This window comes from Schistocerca serialis, chromosome 7, assembly GCF_023864345.2.
Source record: "Schistocerca serialis cubense isolate TAMUIC-IGC-003099 chromosome 7, iqSchSeri2.2, whole genome shotgun sequence".
In the NCBI taxonomy this organism is placed as follows: Eukaryota; Metazoa; Arthropoda; class Insecta; order Orthoptera; family Acrididae; genus Schistocerca; species Schistocerca serialis.
This window is the reverse complement of record NC_064644.1, coordinates 473336480-473353993: the sequence shown is the minus strand read 5'-3', so window position 1 is coordinate 473353993 and position 17514 is coordinate 473336480. Positions and strand designations below refer to the sequence as shown.

Genomic DNA, 17514 nt, shown 5'->3' with positions numbered 1-17514 from the left:
TAATATTATGGTTTTTGTCTAGCCACATCTCTGGATTGGTCTGCACCAGCAAAAGCTTCCTCAATAGACTGGTCAGAACCAGTTTCAAAGCAAAGCAATGACGAGCTTGTCCTAAAATGGGATGATGATGAAGACGTGGAAGATGAGGAAAGCAGTGATAAACCTTTGGAAATGAAACAGTCTCCTGATGACGCACTGAACAGGAGTAAGTCATAACTACAATATTGTAAAACTGGAGTGACTTCCTTTCCCTTTATTACACTATTTTTAATAAGTTTCTGAACATGGGTTCGACTTTCTTTAAAGTTTCTTGATTTCTGAAAATTCTCTATCAGAGTAGGAAAGAGATGACCAATGTACCCTCAACGTAAATTCCTTGTTCTGGTTTTGATTTTAACAGTTTTCCCATTTGTGATCATCTCTTTTCATTGTGGAACACTAATTTCGAGGGATACAAAACAGAACAAAGTGAAAGAAAAATATCTTCTTTCTGATTTTATGTTTGTAAGCATGTCTGAACTGATGCAGCACTTCCATTGTGTTTTGCTTTTCTTTTGCCCCACCAATATACTTCAATTGCAGTATAAAAAAAAAAAAAGACATAAATAAATCAGCATTTTGCATTTCTTCCTCTCGTGAGTACAGGGTGGCACAAATAAAAGTGGCCTGGAGAACAGAGTTCCAGGGTACAAGGAAATATAGCAGAGGAAAGAAAGTATAGTACTAACCTGACTATAGTAGATGTTGAAAGTGACCACCATTCATCTCTTGGCACTTTTGATCCCTGGTCAGCAAGTTGCTGAAGGCTGATTGAAGCTTGACTGCTGGAATTGGTGCAGTCTCATCCGAAATGTTCTGCTGCAGTTCTTAAAGACCATGAAAAGACTATTGAAGGAGTCACAGCTTACTGACTGGTACAGAGAGAGCATTAGTCAAACCAGCACTGAAACGAGAGAAAGGAGCACAATAGAAGATGGGATGGATAGCCTTGAGAGATGAAATAGGGAAGGCAACAGAGAATCACATAGTTAATAAGACAAGTCCTAGTAGAAATTCCTGAGTAACACAAGATTTATTAAATTTAATTGATAGCAAATATAAAAATGAAGATGATGTAAGGGAATGTGTATGTCTAGAAAATGAGATCAGAAAGTGGAAAATGGCTAAACAAGAGTGGGTAGAGGACAAGTGAGATGCTGTAGAAGCATACATAACTAAGAGAAGGATAGATGCAGTGCATAGGAAAATTAAGGCGACCTTCGGAGTGAAGAGAAGCATCTGCATGAAATTGTGAGCTCTTATGGCAAGTGAAATGCCCTCGATTAATTTTCTGATTATTGGTCATTTTGGCTGCTCAGTAATACTATATTCAAAGAATAGAAGTTTTACAGTAATGAAGTTTACAAAAATTTTGATTGAGTCAAGTGATATATTCTTATTAAGCACAGTAGTAACAGTCACTACATTTGTCGTACACATTTATTCACACCTACCGTATTTACTCGAATCTAAGCCGCACTTTTTTCCGGTTTTTTGTAATCCAAAAAACCACCTGCGGCTTAGAATCGAGTGCAACATAAGCGGAAGTTCTGAAAAATGTTGGTAGGTGCTGCCACAACTAACTTCTGCCGTCGAATATGTGTAGCGCTACACAGGCATGCTTTGCAAGCACAAAGATAAATACTGGCGCCAAAACCTCTGCATCAGTAAATAAATTAAAAAAAAAGGTGGAAGATGAGTTTTTTTCTCCGCCCCGAGTTTCGACCAATGCATTTTCATACATTATCCAACGAAGTAAATACAAATTCCGTATTGTTCATCTTCGAAAGTAGCAGCATTTCAATGTACTACGAAAATCCAACTGGCAAGACTGTTCGGGATGTTTGTCAATATGGCCAACTCTACGTTCTGAATTTTTTCGTACCTGTGAGAAGAGATGGTTGCTAATAGGAACTTTTATGAACTGTGAATCACATGCAGTATTCTCTTCACCATAAGAATAATGCGAATATAAAAATTTTGTCTTGTATGCTTTCGTGTTTGCAGCTATCTCATTTAAATCCTGTCTGCCTAATAAACTACGAAACTAGAGTGAGACAACAGCAAATGCGGAAGAATATATATATCGTGTTATGTTTATATTCGTATTATTCTTATGCCTAATAGTGATACAGTCAGAAATGAAGCACGGCAATTGACTAAATTTTTAAATCTAAGATGACTCTAATTTCTGTGCGGAATGCTATGTACTAAAGAGGCATCTGCAAAGATTTTCAAACAGAGAAAAATTTTCGCTAAACTCTCGTTCAAAACTTCTATCATAAGCAGTATATTATTTGGTTCTTGTTGATCATTATCAAAGAAAGCAGCAGTGTGACTTCCACAAGGCGTTCGATACAGTTCCCCACAGTCGTTTAATGAAAAAAGTAAGAGCATATGGACTATCAGACCAATTGTGTGATTGGATTGAGGAGTTCCTAGATAACAGAACGCAGCATGTCATTCTCAATGGAGAGAAGTCTTCCGAAGTAAGAGTGATTTCAGGTGTGCCGCAGGGGAGTGTCATAGGACCGTTGCTATTCACAATATACATAAATGACCTGGTGGATGACATCGGAAGTTCACTGAGGCTTTTTGCAGATGATGCTGTGGTGTATCAAGAGGTTGTAACAATGGAAAATTGTACTGAAATGCAGGAGGATCTGCAGCGAATTGACCCATGGTGCAGGGATTGGCAATTGAATCTCAATGTAGACAAGTGTAATGTGCTGCGAATACACAGAAAGATAGATCCCTTATCATTTAGCTACAAAATAGGTCAGCAACTGGAAGCAGTTAATTCCATAAATTATCTGGGAGTACGCACTAGGAGTGATTTAAAATGGAATGATCATATAAAGTTGATCGTCGGTAAAGCAGATGCCAGACTGAGATTCATTGGAAGAATCCTAAGGAAATGCAATCCGAAAACAAAGGAAGTAGATTACAGTACGCTTGTTCGCCCACTGCTTGAATACTGCTCAGCAGTGTGGGATCCGTACCGGATAGGGTTGATAGAAGAGATAGAGAAGATCCAACAGAGAGCAGCGCGCTTCGTTACAGGATCATTTAGCAATCGCGAAAGCATTATGGAGATGATAGATGAACTCCAGTGGAAGACTCTGCAGGAGAGACGCTCAGTAGCTCGGTACGGGCTTTTGTTAAAGTTTCGAGAACTTACCTTCACCGAAGAGTCAAGCAGTATATTGCTCCCTCCTACGTATATCTCGCTAAGAGACTATGAGGATAAAATCAGAGAGATTAGAGCCCACACAGAAGCATACCGACAATCCCTCTTTCCACGAACAATACGAAACTGAAATAGAAGGGAGAACCGATAGAGGTACTCAGGGTACCCTCCGCCACACACCGTCAGGTGGCTTGCGGAGTATGGATGTAGATGTAGATGTAGATATAAGTAACAACAAATAGCAGTCTCTTGCCATTGTTTCGCTAATGAGACTTAAAAAAAGCGGTGTTAGCCTGCACAAAAGCAAGCCATGCCGCGAGCGGCAACAGGCCGTAAACACTCTTTATCAGAATGCGACAAACAGTGCATGATACAGTACAGTAATACATTTTCAGGTTAGAGTGACATAAACACCTATAACAAAGAGAACGGCGCTTATCAGATCAAAGAAAAATAAACAATCAATTCAAACCAGACGAAGCACGTGAAAAAGGAAGGGTACCCGTATAAATACGGATGCATAGCAATGGCTACCTGGTAAAGCTTAATTGCTAAGCTTATGACTCGAAGCAAACTACTGCAGCTGTATCGTCATTCATTCGACCTAAATTGTGTCTCATATTACAATGGACCAACTTTGTTTCGATTTGGAGGTACGGCCTAAAACTTTTCTCTCCCCTTGAATTTCGAGTCTCAAATTTCAGGTGCGGCTTAGATTCGGGAAAATTTTTTTTTCCTTGATTTCGAGTCTCACTTTTTAGGTGCGGCTTAGATTCGAGTGCGGCTTAGATTTGAGTAAATACGGTAAGCTCAGCATAGGTCAAATACATGAAAATATTGTCACACACGTTTACAATAATCTGCACACAGTATTTTTTTTTAATTTTTTTTTATTTATTTATTTATTTTTTTTTCCAACCTCTTAAATAAAAGACAAGTTCATAGAAAATAACTATTTTATTATCAAATGTTTTGTACCCTTACGGTTACTTTTCCAACATAATCACCAAAAAGATTGAAACATTTTCGCACCTGTGGACAAGCTTTGCAATACCCTCTTGAAACAATGTTGCCGCCAATGATTGCAAATGAGCATTGATGTTGTTTTGAAGATCTTTGTTGGTTTGAAAGTGCTGCCCTCCTAGCCATGTCTTCAGTTCAGGGAAAAGGTGGAAGTCGGTGGGTGCCAGATCAGGACTGTACAGCAGATGATCAAAAATGTCCCATTGAAATTGTTCAAGGCACTGTTGGGTTGTGCCAGCAGTGTGTAGATGAGCGTTGTCATGTATCAACACAATTCCTGAAATCAGATGCGTGTTTGGTCTTCAAAACAAACAAAGAGGTATGCTGACTGAAGATGTGGCTGTGAGGGCAGCACTTTGGAACCGACAAAGATCTTAAAAACAATGTCAGTGCTTATTTCCAATCATTGGCGGCAATATTTTTTGAAGAGGATAGTGCAAAACTTGTCATAATGAAATAATTGTTTTCTATGAACTTGTCTTTTAGTTATAGCCTATTGGAAGTTGAAAAAATAAAAACGGCCCTCGTACTTCGGCACCATTTGTATTAATTCTTACGATTTGCTTAGGGCCACCCATGACAATTGGGGTCGCACTCAGCCGTACAGTACGATATACCTCCTGCTATGCCAATACAACAACCACACTACTCACTGACTCTAACAACAATATCACTTGCTGGTCATACTCGGCCCTTGCCAATCAATCGCTGGCTTATCATTCAAGTATACAAGAAAAAGATGCTTATCTCTGAGTAAGGGACCATGTATCCTTTACAAAAGACTTCTAAAAAAGGAAGGGGAAGCTGAAAGATGGCAGGGATGCATAAAGGACACTGTAAGGGAAACTTCAACACAATATTATAGAAAGAGAAGAGGTAGTAAAGGAGGATGAGAAGGGAGGGTTGACACTGTGAGAAGAATTTGACAGATTTAAGTTGAAATAAGTCCCCTGAAGTAGATGGCATTCCCCCAGAATTACTAAGATCCTTATGAGTGACAGCCATGATAAAACTATTCTATCTGCGAAACTAATGATGTGTACTAAATAATTTAATTGGATAGATAAAAAACCTACTCACCAAGCAGTGGCAGAACACACATGTAAAAGAGGATTGTAATTAGGCAAGCTTTCAGAGCCAGTGGCTCCTTCTTCGGACAGAAGGGTTGAAGGGGAAGGAAGAGGATTGGAGAGGTGTAGAAAAATTGCTAGATTTAGGAAAGTCACCCAGAACTGTGGGTCAGGGGAGACTTTAACACAGGATGAGAAGGAAAGACTGATTGTTGGCGACTGCATCGGACGAGATTTGAAAACCTGAGAGCTTAAAGGTGGAGGACAAGGTGACAGGCAAGACAGAAATTGCTGCTTTAACATCATGCATGAGTTAATAAGAGTGAAAAACTAAGTGCATTGTACGTAACAGGGGTGAGAGCGGCTGATGAAAAATAGACAGGAAAGACAATGAAAGATGTAGAAACCTGAAATGGGGTGAAGAAAAGAGTAATTACTGTGAAGAAATGCTGAGGTGGAAGAAATTAATGTAAATTAAGGCCAGGTGAGTGACAAAAACCAAGGACATGTTGTAGCGCTAGTTCCCACTTGCAGAGTTCTTAGAAAATGGTGTCTGGGGGAAGAATCCAGGTGGCACATGTGGTGAAACAGGCACCGCAGTTGCGGTTGTCATGTTGCCAGTATACACCCTCTGCCTGTGCCCATTCATCCTAATAGATAATTTGGTGGTAGTCATTCTGATGTAAAAAGCCGAATAATGTTTACGTAATAGCTGGTATATGACGTGTCATTTCACAGTAACTTTTCTTTTCTTCACTCCGTTTTAGTTTTCTACATTTTTCATTGTATTACCCACCTATTTTTCACCGCTCCCCCTCCCATTTCTGTTACATACAATGCACTTAGCTTTTAACTCTCATTAACTCATGTATGATGGCTAAGCTACCCTATCTTCCACCTTTCAGCCCTCAGGTTTTCAAATCTCATCCAATACAGTCCCTAACAATGTCCTTCCTTCTCACCCCGTGCTAAGTCTGTCCTGACCTGCGGTTCTGGGTGACTTTCCCAAAATCTACCCCTTTTCCTAGGCCTCTCTAGTCCTTTTTCTTCATGCTCTTCCCCTTCAACCCTTCTGTCTGAAGGAGCCACTGTCTCCAAAAGCTTGCCTAATTACAACCCTCTTTTATGCGTGTGTTCTGCTGCCGCTTGGTGAGGAGATTTTTTTATCCATCCAGTTAAATTATTTTGTCAAAAATTATTTTTGTTGTTATAATGACATCTACTGTTACACTGGGAGCCACACTGTGCTATTAGTGATGTCATCTCACGGTCTCCACAGTGTGGTATAATTACAGTGGCCGGTCACGTTGGAAGCCACTCAGCGGTATTCTCACAGTGCTTACGTCACAATCCCTTTATACGGGTACTACAGAGAAGTAGCTTATGAAATCTTCTGGCTGGGCATATCTTATGTAGCTCGGTTGCAGCAGTAAAGTCCACTACTTTCTTCCCAGAGATCACACTTAACCATAGACAGGGTGACAATTCTTGAACTATAAGAGGAAAAAAAATGTAAGTTGTTTACAAATTAAGGCGTGCACACACTTAATTCAACATGTATTCAGATTTAGGCTATGACATGTTTGATATGCTTGCCTTCGTTGGTGATGACGTGGCGCAGACGAATAACGAAATAATGTATGACACGCTGAAGTGTCTGAACATTGATGCTGTTGATGACCTCCTGAATGGCTGTTTTCGGCTCAGAAAATTGTTTGCGGTTATTGCTGTTCACCTTGTCTGTAATACAGCTCGACAAAAATTAGTCGCATGTGTTCAGATCTGGAGACTATGACAACCAGTCCCCTGCCAGTGGCCTCTGGGTAACCCAGAGCCAAAAAGCAGTCCCCAAAGTGCACCTCTAGAACATCAAACACCCTCCTGCTTCAATAGGGTTGAGCTCTGTCTTGCATAAACCACATCTTGTTGAAATAACAGTCACTTTGGATGTGGTGTTGTGGTCTTCAGTCCAGAGACTCCATGCTACTCTGTCCTGTGCAAGCTTCTTCATCTCCCAGTACCTACTGCATCCTACATCCTTCTGAATCTGCTTAGTGTATTCATCTCTTGGTCTCCCTCTATGATTTTTACCCGCCATGCTGCCCTCCAATACTAAATTGGTGATCCCTTGATGCCTCAGAATATGCCCTACCAATCAATCCCTTCTTCAAGTCAAGTTGTGCCACAAATTTATCTTCTCTCCAATTCTATTCAATATCTCCTCATTAGTTATGTGATCTACCCTTCTAATCTTCAGCATTCTTCTGTAGAACCACATTTCGAAAGCTTCTATCCTCTTCTTGTCTAAACTATGTATTGTCCACGTTTCACTTCGTCTTCCACTTCCTCACTCCATACAAATACTTTCAGAAACGACTTCCTGACACTTGAATCTATACTCGATATTAACAAATTTCTCTTATTCAGAAACACTTTCCTTGCCATTGCCAGTCCACATTTTATATCCTCTCTACTTTGACCATCATCAGTTATTTTGCTCCCCAAATAGCAAAACTTATTTACTATTTTAAGCGTCCCATTTCATAATGTAATTCCCGCAGCATCACCAGATTTAATTCAACTACATTCCATTATCCTCGTTTTGCTTTTGTTGATGTTCATCTTATATCCTCCTTTCAAGACACTGTCCATTCCATTCAGCTGCTCTTCCAGGTCCTTTGCTGTCTCTGACAGAATTACAATGTCATCGGTGAACCTCAAAGTTTTTATTTCTTCTCCATGGATTTTAATTCCTACTCTGAATTTTTCTTTAGTTTCCTTTACTGCTTGCTCAATATACAGATTGAATAACATTGGGGATAGGCTACAACCCTGTCTCACTCCCTTCCCATCCACTGCTTCCCTTTCATGCCCCTCGACTCTTATAACTGCCATCTGGTATGTTTACAAATTGTAAATAGCTTTTCGCTCCCTGTATTTTACCCCTGCCACCTTCAGAATTTGAAAGAGAATATTCCAGTCAACATTGTCAAAAGCTTTCTCTAAGTCTACTAATGCTAGAAATGTAGGTTTGCCTTTCCTTAATCTATTTTCTAAGATAAGTCGTAGGATCAGTATTGCCTCACGTGTTCCAACATTTCTACGGAATCCAAACTGATCTTCCCCGAGGTTGACTTCTACCAGTTTTTCCATTCATCTGTAAACAATTCGTGTTAGTATTTTGCAGCCATGACTTATTAAACCGATAGTTCAGTAATTTTCATATCTGTCAACACCTGCTTTCTTTGGGATTGGAATTATTATATTCTTCTTGAAGTCTGAGGGTATTTCACCTGTCTCATACATCTTGCTCACTAGATGGTAGAGTTTTGTTAGGCCTGGCTCTCCCAACGCTGTCAGTAGTTCTAATGGAATGTTGTCTACTCCCAGGCCTTGTTTCGACTTAGGTCTTTCAGTGCTCTGTCAAACTCTTCATGCAGTATCATATCTCCTAGTTGATCTTCTACATCCTCTTCCATTTCTATAATATTGTCCTCAAGAACATTGCCCTTGTATAGACCCTCTATATACTCCTTCCACCTTTCTGCTTTCCCTTCTTTGCTTAGAACTGGGTTTCCATCTGAGTTATTGATATTCATGCAAGTGGTTCTCTTTTCTCCAAAGGTCTCTTTAGTTTCCCTGTAGGCAGTATCTATCTTACCCCAAGTGATTTGCGCCTCTACATCCTTACATTTGTTCTCTAGCCATCCCTGCTTAGCCATTTTGCACTTCCTGTCGATCTCATTTTTGAGATGTTTGTATTCCTTTTTGCCTGCTTCATTTACTGCATTTTCGTATTTTTTCCTTTCATCACTTAAATTCAATATCTCTTCTATTTCTATTAGCCCTCGTCTTTTTATCTATTTGATCCTCTGCTACCTTCACTATTTCGTCTCTCAAAGCTACCCATTCTTCTTCTACTGTATTTCTGTCCCCCATTCTTGTCAGTTGTTCCCTGAAGCTGTCTACAACCTCTGGTTCTTTCAGTTTATCCAGGTCCCATCTCCTCAAATTCCCACCTTACTGCAGTTTCATCAATTTTTGATCTACAGTTCATAACCAATAGATTGTGGTCAGAGTCATCACTGCCCCTGGAAATATCTTAAAGTTTAAAACTTGGTTGCTGAATCTCTGTCTTACCATTATATAATCTGTTTGAGACCTTCCAGTATCTCCAGACTTCTTCCATGTATACAACCTTTTTTTTTTATGATTCTTGACCCAAGTGTTAGCTATGATTAAGTTATGCTCTGTGCAAAATTCTACCAGGCGGCTTCCTCTTTCATTCCTTACTCCCATTCATTATTCACCTACTACGTTTCCTTCTCTTCCTTTTCCTACTATTGAGTTCCAGTCACCCATGACTATTAAATTTTCGTCTCCCTTCACTACCTGAAGAATTTCTTTTATCTCATCATACATTTTATCAATCTCTTTGTCACCTCCGGAGCTAGTTGGTATATAAATCTGTGCTACTGTGGTAGGCGTGGGCTTATACTTCAAAACTTTTTCTTCTAAATGTAATTGCATAACTTAATTCAAAAATTCTCTTTATCCACTGATTTCACTTACTATGCCAACCAAGGACCACTGCTAACCTCAAGATAAGTGAGTGCAATAATCTCTGGCTAGTATGTTATTAACTCTAAAAAAGAAAACAGTAGATTATTATCTCCATAATTTTTGATCACTTTATCCGCTTCCTGAATAAGAAAATTAATCAATTATCATGCACCCTGCCTTGTCCCTACTCTCCAGAATATTTCAGAACAAGAGATTAACACCAAAATAAAACTTTAGTTGGAAAGAAAAAGGCATCATTTACAACAACAAAACACGGTGCACAGACCAGCGTCTGCCAACAGGAAAATGTGCCAGAGACCTTAGGACGAAGACAATGCAATAGTTTGTGACAACATACTGCTTTTGGTGAGCATGATGTCATAATCGTTTACATTTTAAATAAATTGCAAGAACATATTTCGAATGGTGTTTTAAGAAGCATTAATTTCAAAGTGAATTTCCTGTTACACAAGATGAATTACATAATGTGTGAGAATGTACAATGAATTTCTTAAGTCACGGAGTGTTTGACTCTCATTCAGAACTTAACAGTTTGAGGACGAGCCATGTAGAAAAATGTTGGGCCCAGGAGACTAGCCATTTATGGTAATATTTAAAATTTTACTGGCACATTTGTATTTTATATGTCTTAAAGGATAACACATGCTAAAAAGACCAAGCTTCAAGCCTAGTTTTTCATGTTTATTTTAGCTCTTCAGTAGACTACAAATTCTGCAATAACATTGGCAAAAAGGATAATTATCCAGATTGAGATTTTCACTCTGCAACAGTGTGTGTCCTGATATGAAACTTCCTGGCAGATTAAAACTGTGTGCCGGACCAAGACTCGAACTCGGGACCTTTGCCTTTCGTGGGCAAGTGCTCTACCATCTGAGCTACCTAAGCACGACTCACGCCCCATCCTCACAGCTTTACTTCTGCCACTACCTCGTCTCCTACCTTCCAGACTTTACAGAAGCTCTCCTGCGAACCTTGCAGAACTAGCACTCCTGAAAGAAAGGATATTGTGGAGACATGGCTTAGCCACAGCCTTGGGGATGTTTCCAGAATGAGATTTTCACTCTGCAGCAGGGTGTGCACTGATATGAAACTTCCTGGCAGATTAAAACTGTGTGCTGGACCGAGACTCGAACTTCATATTAGTGCACACTCCGCTGCAGAGTGAAAATCTCATTCTGGAAACATCCCCAAGGAATTAGAAGTTTTAAATCTCAGAGGGAAAGTACAAGTGGTTATAATCAAACTTTTCCATATTGAACACATTATAACATGAAAACTAATTACTGTATGAGTTCGAAACTTTGTAGCATTAATGTGCAGGGTATGAGGTGCGTCATTTCCATGTGTCACAGTGCCACTGTCCACTTCTAACTATGGCCACCAGTTGCCATGATCAGTCATCATGATTCATAGTCACACACACCTAGCAGGACATCATTGGTGAAGCTCTATAATCAAAACAACAGCAATGCTGCAGCGGTACATCAAGAATATTGCCATCTGAAAGGATTATGGAAGGATCCTCTTTCTCCACCTACTGTGTGGAGCACGATGTAGTAGTTCAAATCAACTAGAGAATTGGGTGTCCCTCCGGGAAGAAGCCGATGACCACAGGTGATTGATGAAACCGCTGTTGCTACGGCAGACAACACTGTGCTTAATTCCTGATCATGAGGCAGTGCACGTGCTGTGTCACAACAGTTGAACATCCCATGGTCCACTGAACGGAAAGTTCTTCAAACCATTCTGAAATGATTGTAAACATAGGTTTCTGTGGCTGTTGTCACAGTCAATAAAATTCTTCTGGGTTTGAGGCCACATTGTCAACTATAAAATTCCAACCTTTCGACAACTGTTGCAAGATGCCTTCTTCAGGGTGTATTGCTAACTGCTGAATGAGAACTAGTTTGGTTACTTATATACTATGGTAGAGTGCTGTCATTGGATATGAAGGTGAGGAAGAAGGATATTAGGTGTTCTTTTATTGGTCTTTGCATTGTGTGTTGTAATTTGCGGAAATAGGCGTTTTCCATAGGAGTTTCCTTTATTGCTTGCCATTGGTGGAAATTGGTGAATAGGAGACTGAGCAGCAACTGCAATGTAGGGTTGTTTACTAACTACTTAGTATCAGCTAGGGCGCGTCAGCACACTGTGTACCCTCCACTGTTGTGCCCTACTGCACACCTGTTGCTTTGCAAGAGCTGTCCTTCCACAAGATGCTGGAAGTCGGTGCCTGTCTTCTCTATTCATGTTGTCTGGTTGCTTGGCCATTTCTATAGCCTTTTTAATCTTCTTCCTCAAACTAAACAGCTGTTTCGCCAGTACGTGGGCCTCTCGAAATTCGATATTCATCTTGTACTGTTCCTGATGTTCTATCACCGTTGATTTGTTGTATTGTTTGAGACGGATATATCTCTCATGTTCAGATAACCTTGTGCTTATTGGACACCCAGTCTCACCTACATACACCAGTCCACATTCGCACTCGATTTCATAAACTCCAGCAGCATGAAACATGTCAATTGTATCATTTGTTGAGCCCAGAACGTCTTTCCTTTCATTGTCGCTATGAAAAATCGGCTTAATACCTGCCTGATGTAGAATTTTGCCCAGACGTTCAGTAACCCCTTATACATATGGTAGCAGGGTGGTGTTCCTTGCTTTGTTCTGCATTTCCTTGTTGCCCACCTCCTTCGGGGCCATAGTTTTATATATTGTCGTCATGTCATAGGCATTAGCTCCAAAAATTGACCTGTGGTTCTGTAGTTGAGCTTTGTGATTGTGTTCATCGCTGATACTGTAGGCTCTCTTAGTTAAAGTTTGCAGGGCTGATTTCTTTTGCGTAGGATGGTGGTGGGAGGATGCGTGCAGGTACCTGTCCGTGTTGGTGGGCTTCCTGTAAACTCTGTGTCCGAGCTTCCTGTCAGGCTCAGGTAAACTTCCACATCGGGAAAAGGCCATACCCCGTATTTTACTATCTCCATGGTAAGGTTAATTCTGCTGTGCTGCTGATTAAGATGTTGCTGGAAGTTCTGAAGCTCTTCTTCTCCTTGTGGCCAGATGACGAAGGTGTCATCAACATATCATAGCCAGCATTCTGGGCATAATGGTGCATACTGGAGTGCTGTTTCTGCGAACGCTTGCATAAAAATGTCTGCTGTGACAGGCGATAGAAGGGAACCCATAGCTACACCGCCCATCTGCTCATACAAATCCCCTTTCCACCTGAAATACGTTGTCTTCAAACTGTGGTGTACTAGCTCGCAGATGTCAGTTGCTTTGTGTTCCTCTAAGATGTTCATGGTGTCCATCACAGTTACATTTGTGAATAAAGACTTCATGTCAAAACTGACCAATAGATCCGTACCCGAGACATGCTTTTCTTTCAGAAATGCTAAAAAGTGGGCGGAGTCCTTGACATTTGAATCTGTGTGCCTTACTAGACATGTACGCTTTGGAGCCTTTTCTTTTGCTAGTTTGTAGGTCGGTGAGTTAATACTACTCACTATCGACCATGAAGGAAAGACTTCTTTGTGGACCTGTGGTACACCATATATTCTTGGTGCTTGTGGCAATTGTGGAATGAGTCTTCAGGCCATGTCAAAATTCATCCTAGTTTGCTTCAGCGGTGCTCATGTTGATTTCATTATTTTGACCGTCGGATCTCACTTAAGTTTATGGTAAATGGGTTCACTCAAAAGATCATCCATCTGCTTGTCGTAATCTACTGTGTCCAACACTACGGTGGCATTTACCTTGTCTGCCTGTATTATCACTATCTGAGAGTTATTCTTCAGCTCCTTGATGGCATGATGTTCCTCCTTACTGGTGTTTTGTTTCGGAGGCTTTGCGTGAGCCAAGACTTGCACCGCTTCTTGCCATATCTTCTCTGCCTCTGGTTGTGGTAGGTGATGAACCGAAGCCTCCACTGATTCCATAATGTCTTCTTTCAGTACTAGTTTTTGTGTGATTGCATAATTAATCCCTTTAGCCAGAATTTGTGTGACTGCATTGCTCAAGGTGTGGCTGGAGAGGTTCACCAATGTTCGTCACGTGTCTAGAATCAGTCCTTCATCCGCTGTGTTCCGTTGCAATTTGTCGAACTTCGTCATCTGGCGGTTGGTGGTATTTTCACTTGAGCTGGTGGCTTGAGGGAAGGTTAACCAAAAAAAAAAAAAAAATTTGGCACAACATTGGTGTCCCTGCTTCTCTTCAGGAATGCAAAATCATTCAGCAACTTACCTTTCAGCCTCAGTAATTCGAGCTGCCCGATGTTTCCGTAGATCTCCTGCACATACAGGTTCATTAAATGTAAACATAGGCTTCTGCAGCTGTTGTCCCAGTCAATAAAATTCTTCTGGGTTAGAGGCCACATTGTCAGCTATAAAATTCTGACATTTTGGCGACTGTTGCAAGACGCCTTCTTCAGGGTGTACTTCTAAGCTGTGGCAGAACACCAGGAACAGTGCATGATGGAGATTGAATTTCGAGAGGTCCACATACTGGCGAAACAGCCGTTTAGTTTGAGGAGGAAGATTAGAGAGACTATAGAAACAGCCAAACAACCCAGCAACATGAATAGAGAAGACGGGTACCAACTTCCAGCGTCTTGGCTGCCAGCAGTGACAGCTTTGCGGAAGGATGGCTCTCGCAAAGCAACAGGCATGAGGTAGGCCACAATGGCGGAGGGTATACAGAGTGCTGAAGCACCCTAGACGATACTAGGCAGTTAGTAAACAACACTACGCTGCAGTCGCTGCTCAGTTTCCTATTCGTCGATTGCCACCAGTGGCAAGCAGTAAAGGAAACTCCAATGGAAAATGCCTATTTCTGCCAATGACAACACACAATGCAGAGACCTAATGCACCTAATGTCCTTCCTCCTCACCCTCATATCCAATGACAGCTCTCCTCCATAGTATATAAGTAATGAAACTAGTGCTCATTCAGCAGTTAGCAATAAACCCTGAGGAAGGTGTCTTGCAATAGTCGCCAAAGGTTGGAATTTAATTGACGGTTCTCAAATGGTCCTGTACAAGATCCATATCATACAGCAGCTTGCACCACAGGACGCACAACATGGTTTTGACTTTGCTCTCCACTTTCTGATGAGGACTGGCCCTGGACCATCCTATGGACAGACGAAGCTCATTTTCTTCTGATGGTTAGATGGACGCAGATAATTGATGAGTGTGAGGATCTTCACCTCCAGTCACTGTGAGTAAAGTTCCTCTGAATGGTGAATGTGTTACTGTATGGTGTGGCTTCACGGCTACATTCATCATTGACCCACTCTTCTTTGAACAGGTTGGTGCTCAAGGACCAAAGACATGCAGTGTGACAGGCCAACTTTCCTGTGATAAGCTTCACTAGCATGTCTTACCCAACCTGCAGGAGAGAGACACATTGAACTCACCAGTTTTCATGCAAGATTGTGTCCCACCACACATCGCTCATGAAGTTCACCTGCTTCTCTGAAACACATTTGGAAACAATCGAATTGTCAGCTGATCATTTCCAAATGCTGGCCAGCATGATCACCTGATTTCACTCCCTGTGGTTTCTGGTTGTGGGGTTACCTGAAGGACAAGGTTTCCCAAGCAAACATTCACACATGTGCTGATTTGAAGCACAGCATATCAAGAGAGGTAGCCAGCATATGTACAGACATGCTTCATTCTGCTGTGCGGAATGCAGTCGTCTCTTTCAGACTCTTCTGGACACTGATGGGCACCATATAGAGCCCCTTTTGTAGCAGTATAGTACCAGTATGTAATGGTGCGATGAACCATTGCAGCACGTAAAAATTGTTTTAATTTGATTGATTGTGCTTTATTTCTCTTCACCATGTCCTTGACATTAATGCTGCCAAGTTTGGTACTCATTCAATAATTAGTTTCTGTGTTATAACATGTTAAATAGGATAAATTTAATTATAACCATCCAGTGTATTGTCAATTAACACAGGAAAAGATCTACTTTCACCTGGGGTATAGTGTATTTTCACTCAGGAAAAAGTGTATTTTTAATCTGGCCATCTGGAAAATTTTTCGTCTTGTTTGCATATACACCATGACTTTAATATACATACGTCAGCAAGTGTGCCTATCTCAGAACTGAACATAAATCATTTCATTTAACATTTTGATACAGTTTTGCATTGATTTAAAAACACAGACCGTAGCATCTGAGGGAAGTTTGCAGCATCTTCTTCTTGTGTGTGATCTTTGTCTGTTTGAAGTCTATGTCCAGTGACATTAACATTTTGTACAAGGTTGAAGATCCCTTTGACTGAGACTTTGGTGCTATGCTGCTCATGAAACATTAAAAACAAACAAATGAACACATTTTTACTTCTAAGAAAAATTAAAATCATACATGTAAGTGTTGCATTCGTTTTTTAATACTTAAAATCGATAAGCTCAGATGTGTATGTACTGTATGTCATTGCTGCAATAACTGATACAGAAAAACACCCTGCATCATCACTCCGACCTCCGGAAAGACAAGTTTCAGTTCAGAAGAAATGTATGAATATATGAGGCCACACTACCTTCCTACTTATGTTAGAAGATAGACTGAAGAAAGGAAAACCTACATTTATAGCTGTTGTAGATTTAGAGAAAGCTTTCGAAAATACCAAAACAAAGGTTTCAATAAAATGTACAACACTCAAATATAAATATAAGTGTTACGGAATCTTTCCTTGAAGATATTGGTATGAATTGTAGCTTTGTAAATTTGTGAAATGTGGGCAATAATCAACTCAGACAAGAAGAGAATAGAAGCTTTTAAAATGTGATACTATAAGGTGTACAACTTTGCTTCTGCTGTTTGCCGATAGGTGGCGACAACGGTAGGTAGCGATCGAAAGAAACAGATCGCAGACATCAGGAAATTAGCTTGGACCTCGGTCAACATTACCTCATTCAAACATTAGTCAATTTGTGTCTGCGTCATAAAGTTGTTCTTGATTGAAAATGTCAGTTTATGAGCCTAATTCTTGTCATTTGCATGAGGTGTTACTGTTTTGTTTCAATATGAAGAAAACAGCGGCTGAGTCTCATCGAATGCTCTCAAATACATATGGTAATGGTGCTATTAGTGAAATAATGTGTCGTGAGTGGTTTCAACACTTCAAGAAAGGTAATTTTGATATAGTAGACCGTCATAGTGGTGGAAGAGAGAATGTTTTCGAAGATGCAGAATTGGAGACATTGCTTAGTGAAGATGTTGTGACTTGGCCAGACAGCCAAGTCACTATGAGAGGAAGCCGAAAGGCACCCGTTTAAGCTCACGCAGGCTGGCGTGAGGTCTGGAACATTACAAGGAAATGAGAACTTAGAAAAACGGACGCAGTTGCTGTAATACTTAACTTTAATCCATAATTGTAGAACATCGCTCTTGATTGTACATGCTTCATAAAATAATATCAAATGCTATGGCACCTTGCTAGGTCGTAGCAAATGATGTAGCTGAAGGCTATGCTAACTATCGTCTCGGCAAATGAGAGCGTATTTGTCAGTGAACCATTGCTATGAACATCGGCTGTACAACTGGGGCGAGTGCTAGTACGTCTCTCTAGACCTGCCGTGTGGTGGCGCTCGG

The 17514-nt window shown here is 40.6% G+C and overlaps 1 protein-coding gene across 1 annotated transcript in view; it reads left to right on the top strand.

The window, feature by feature from the left end:
• The window catches only part of LOC126412095 (dmX-like protein 2), a 370418-nt gene that overhangs the window by 190685 nt on the left and 162219 nt on the right, over positions 1 to 17514 (top strand). Inside the window, exon 40 of the mRNA XM_050081514.1 lies at positions 23 to 205. Coding sequence (XP_049937471.1) covers positions 23 to 205 — 183 coding nt within the window. The remainder of the gene's footprint in view (positions 1 to 22; positions 206 to 17514) is intronic.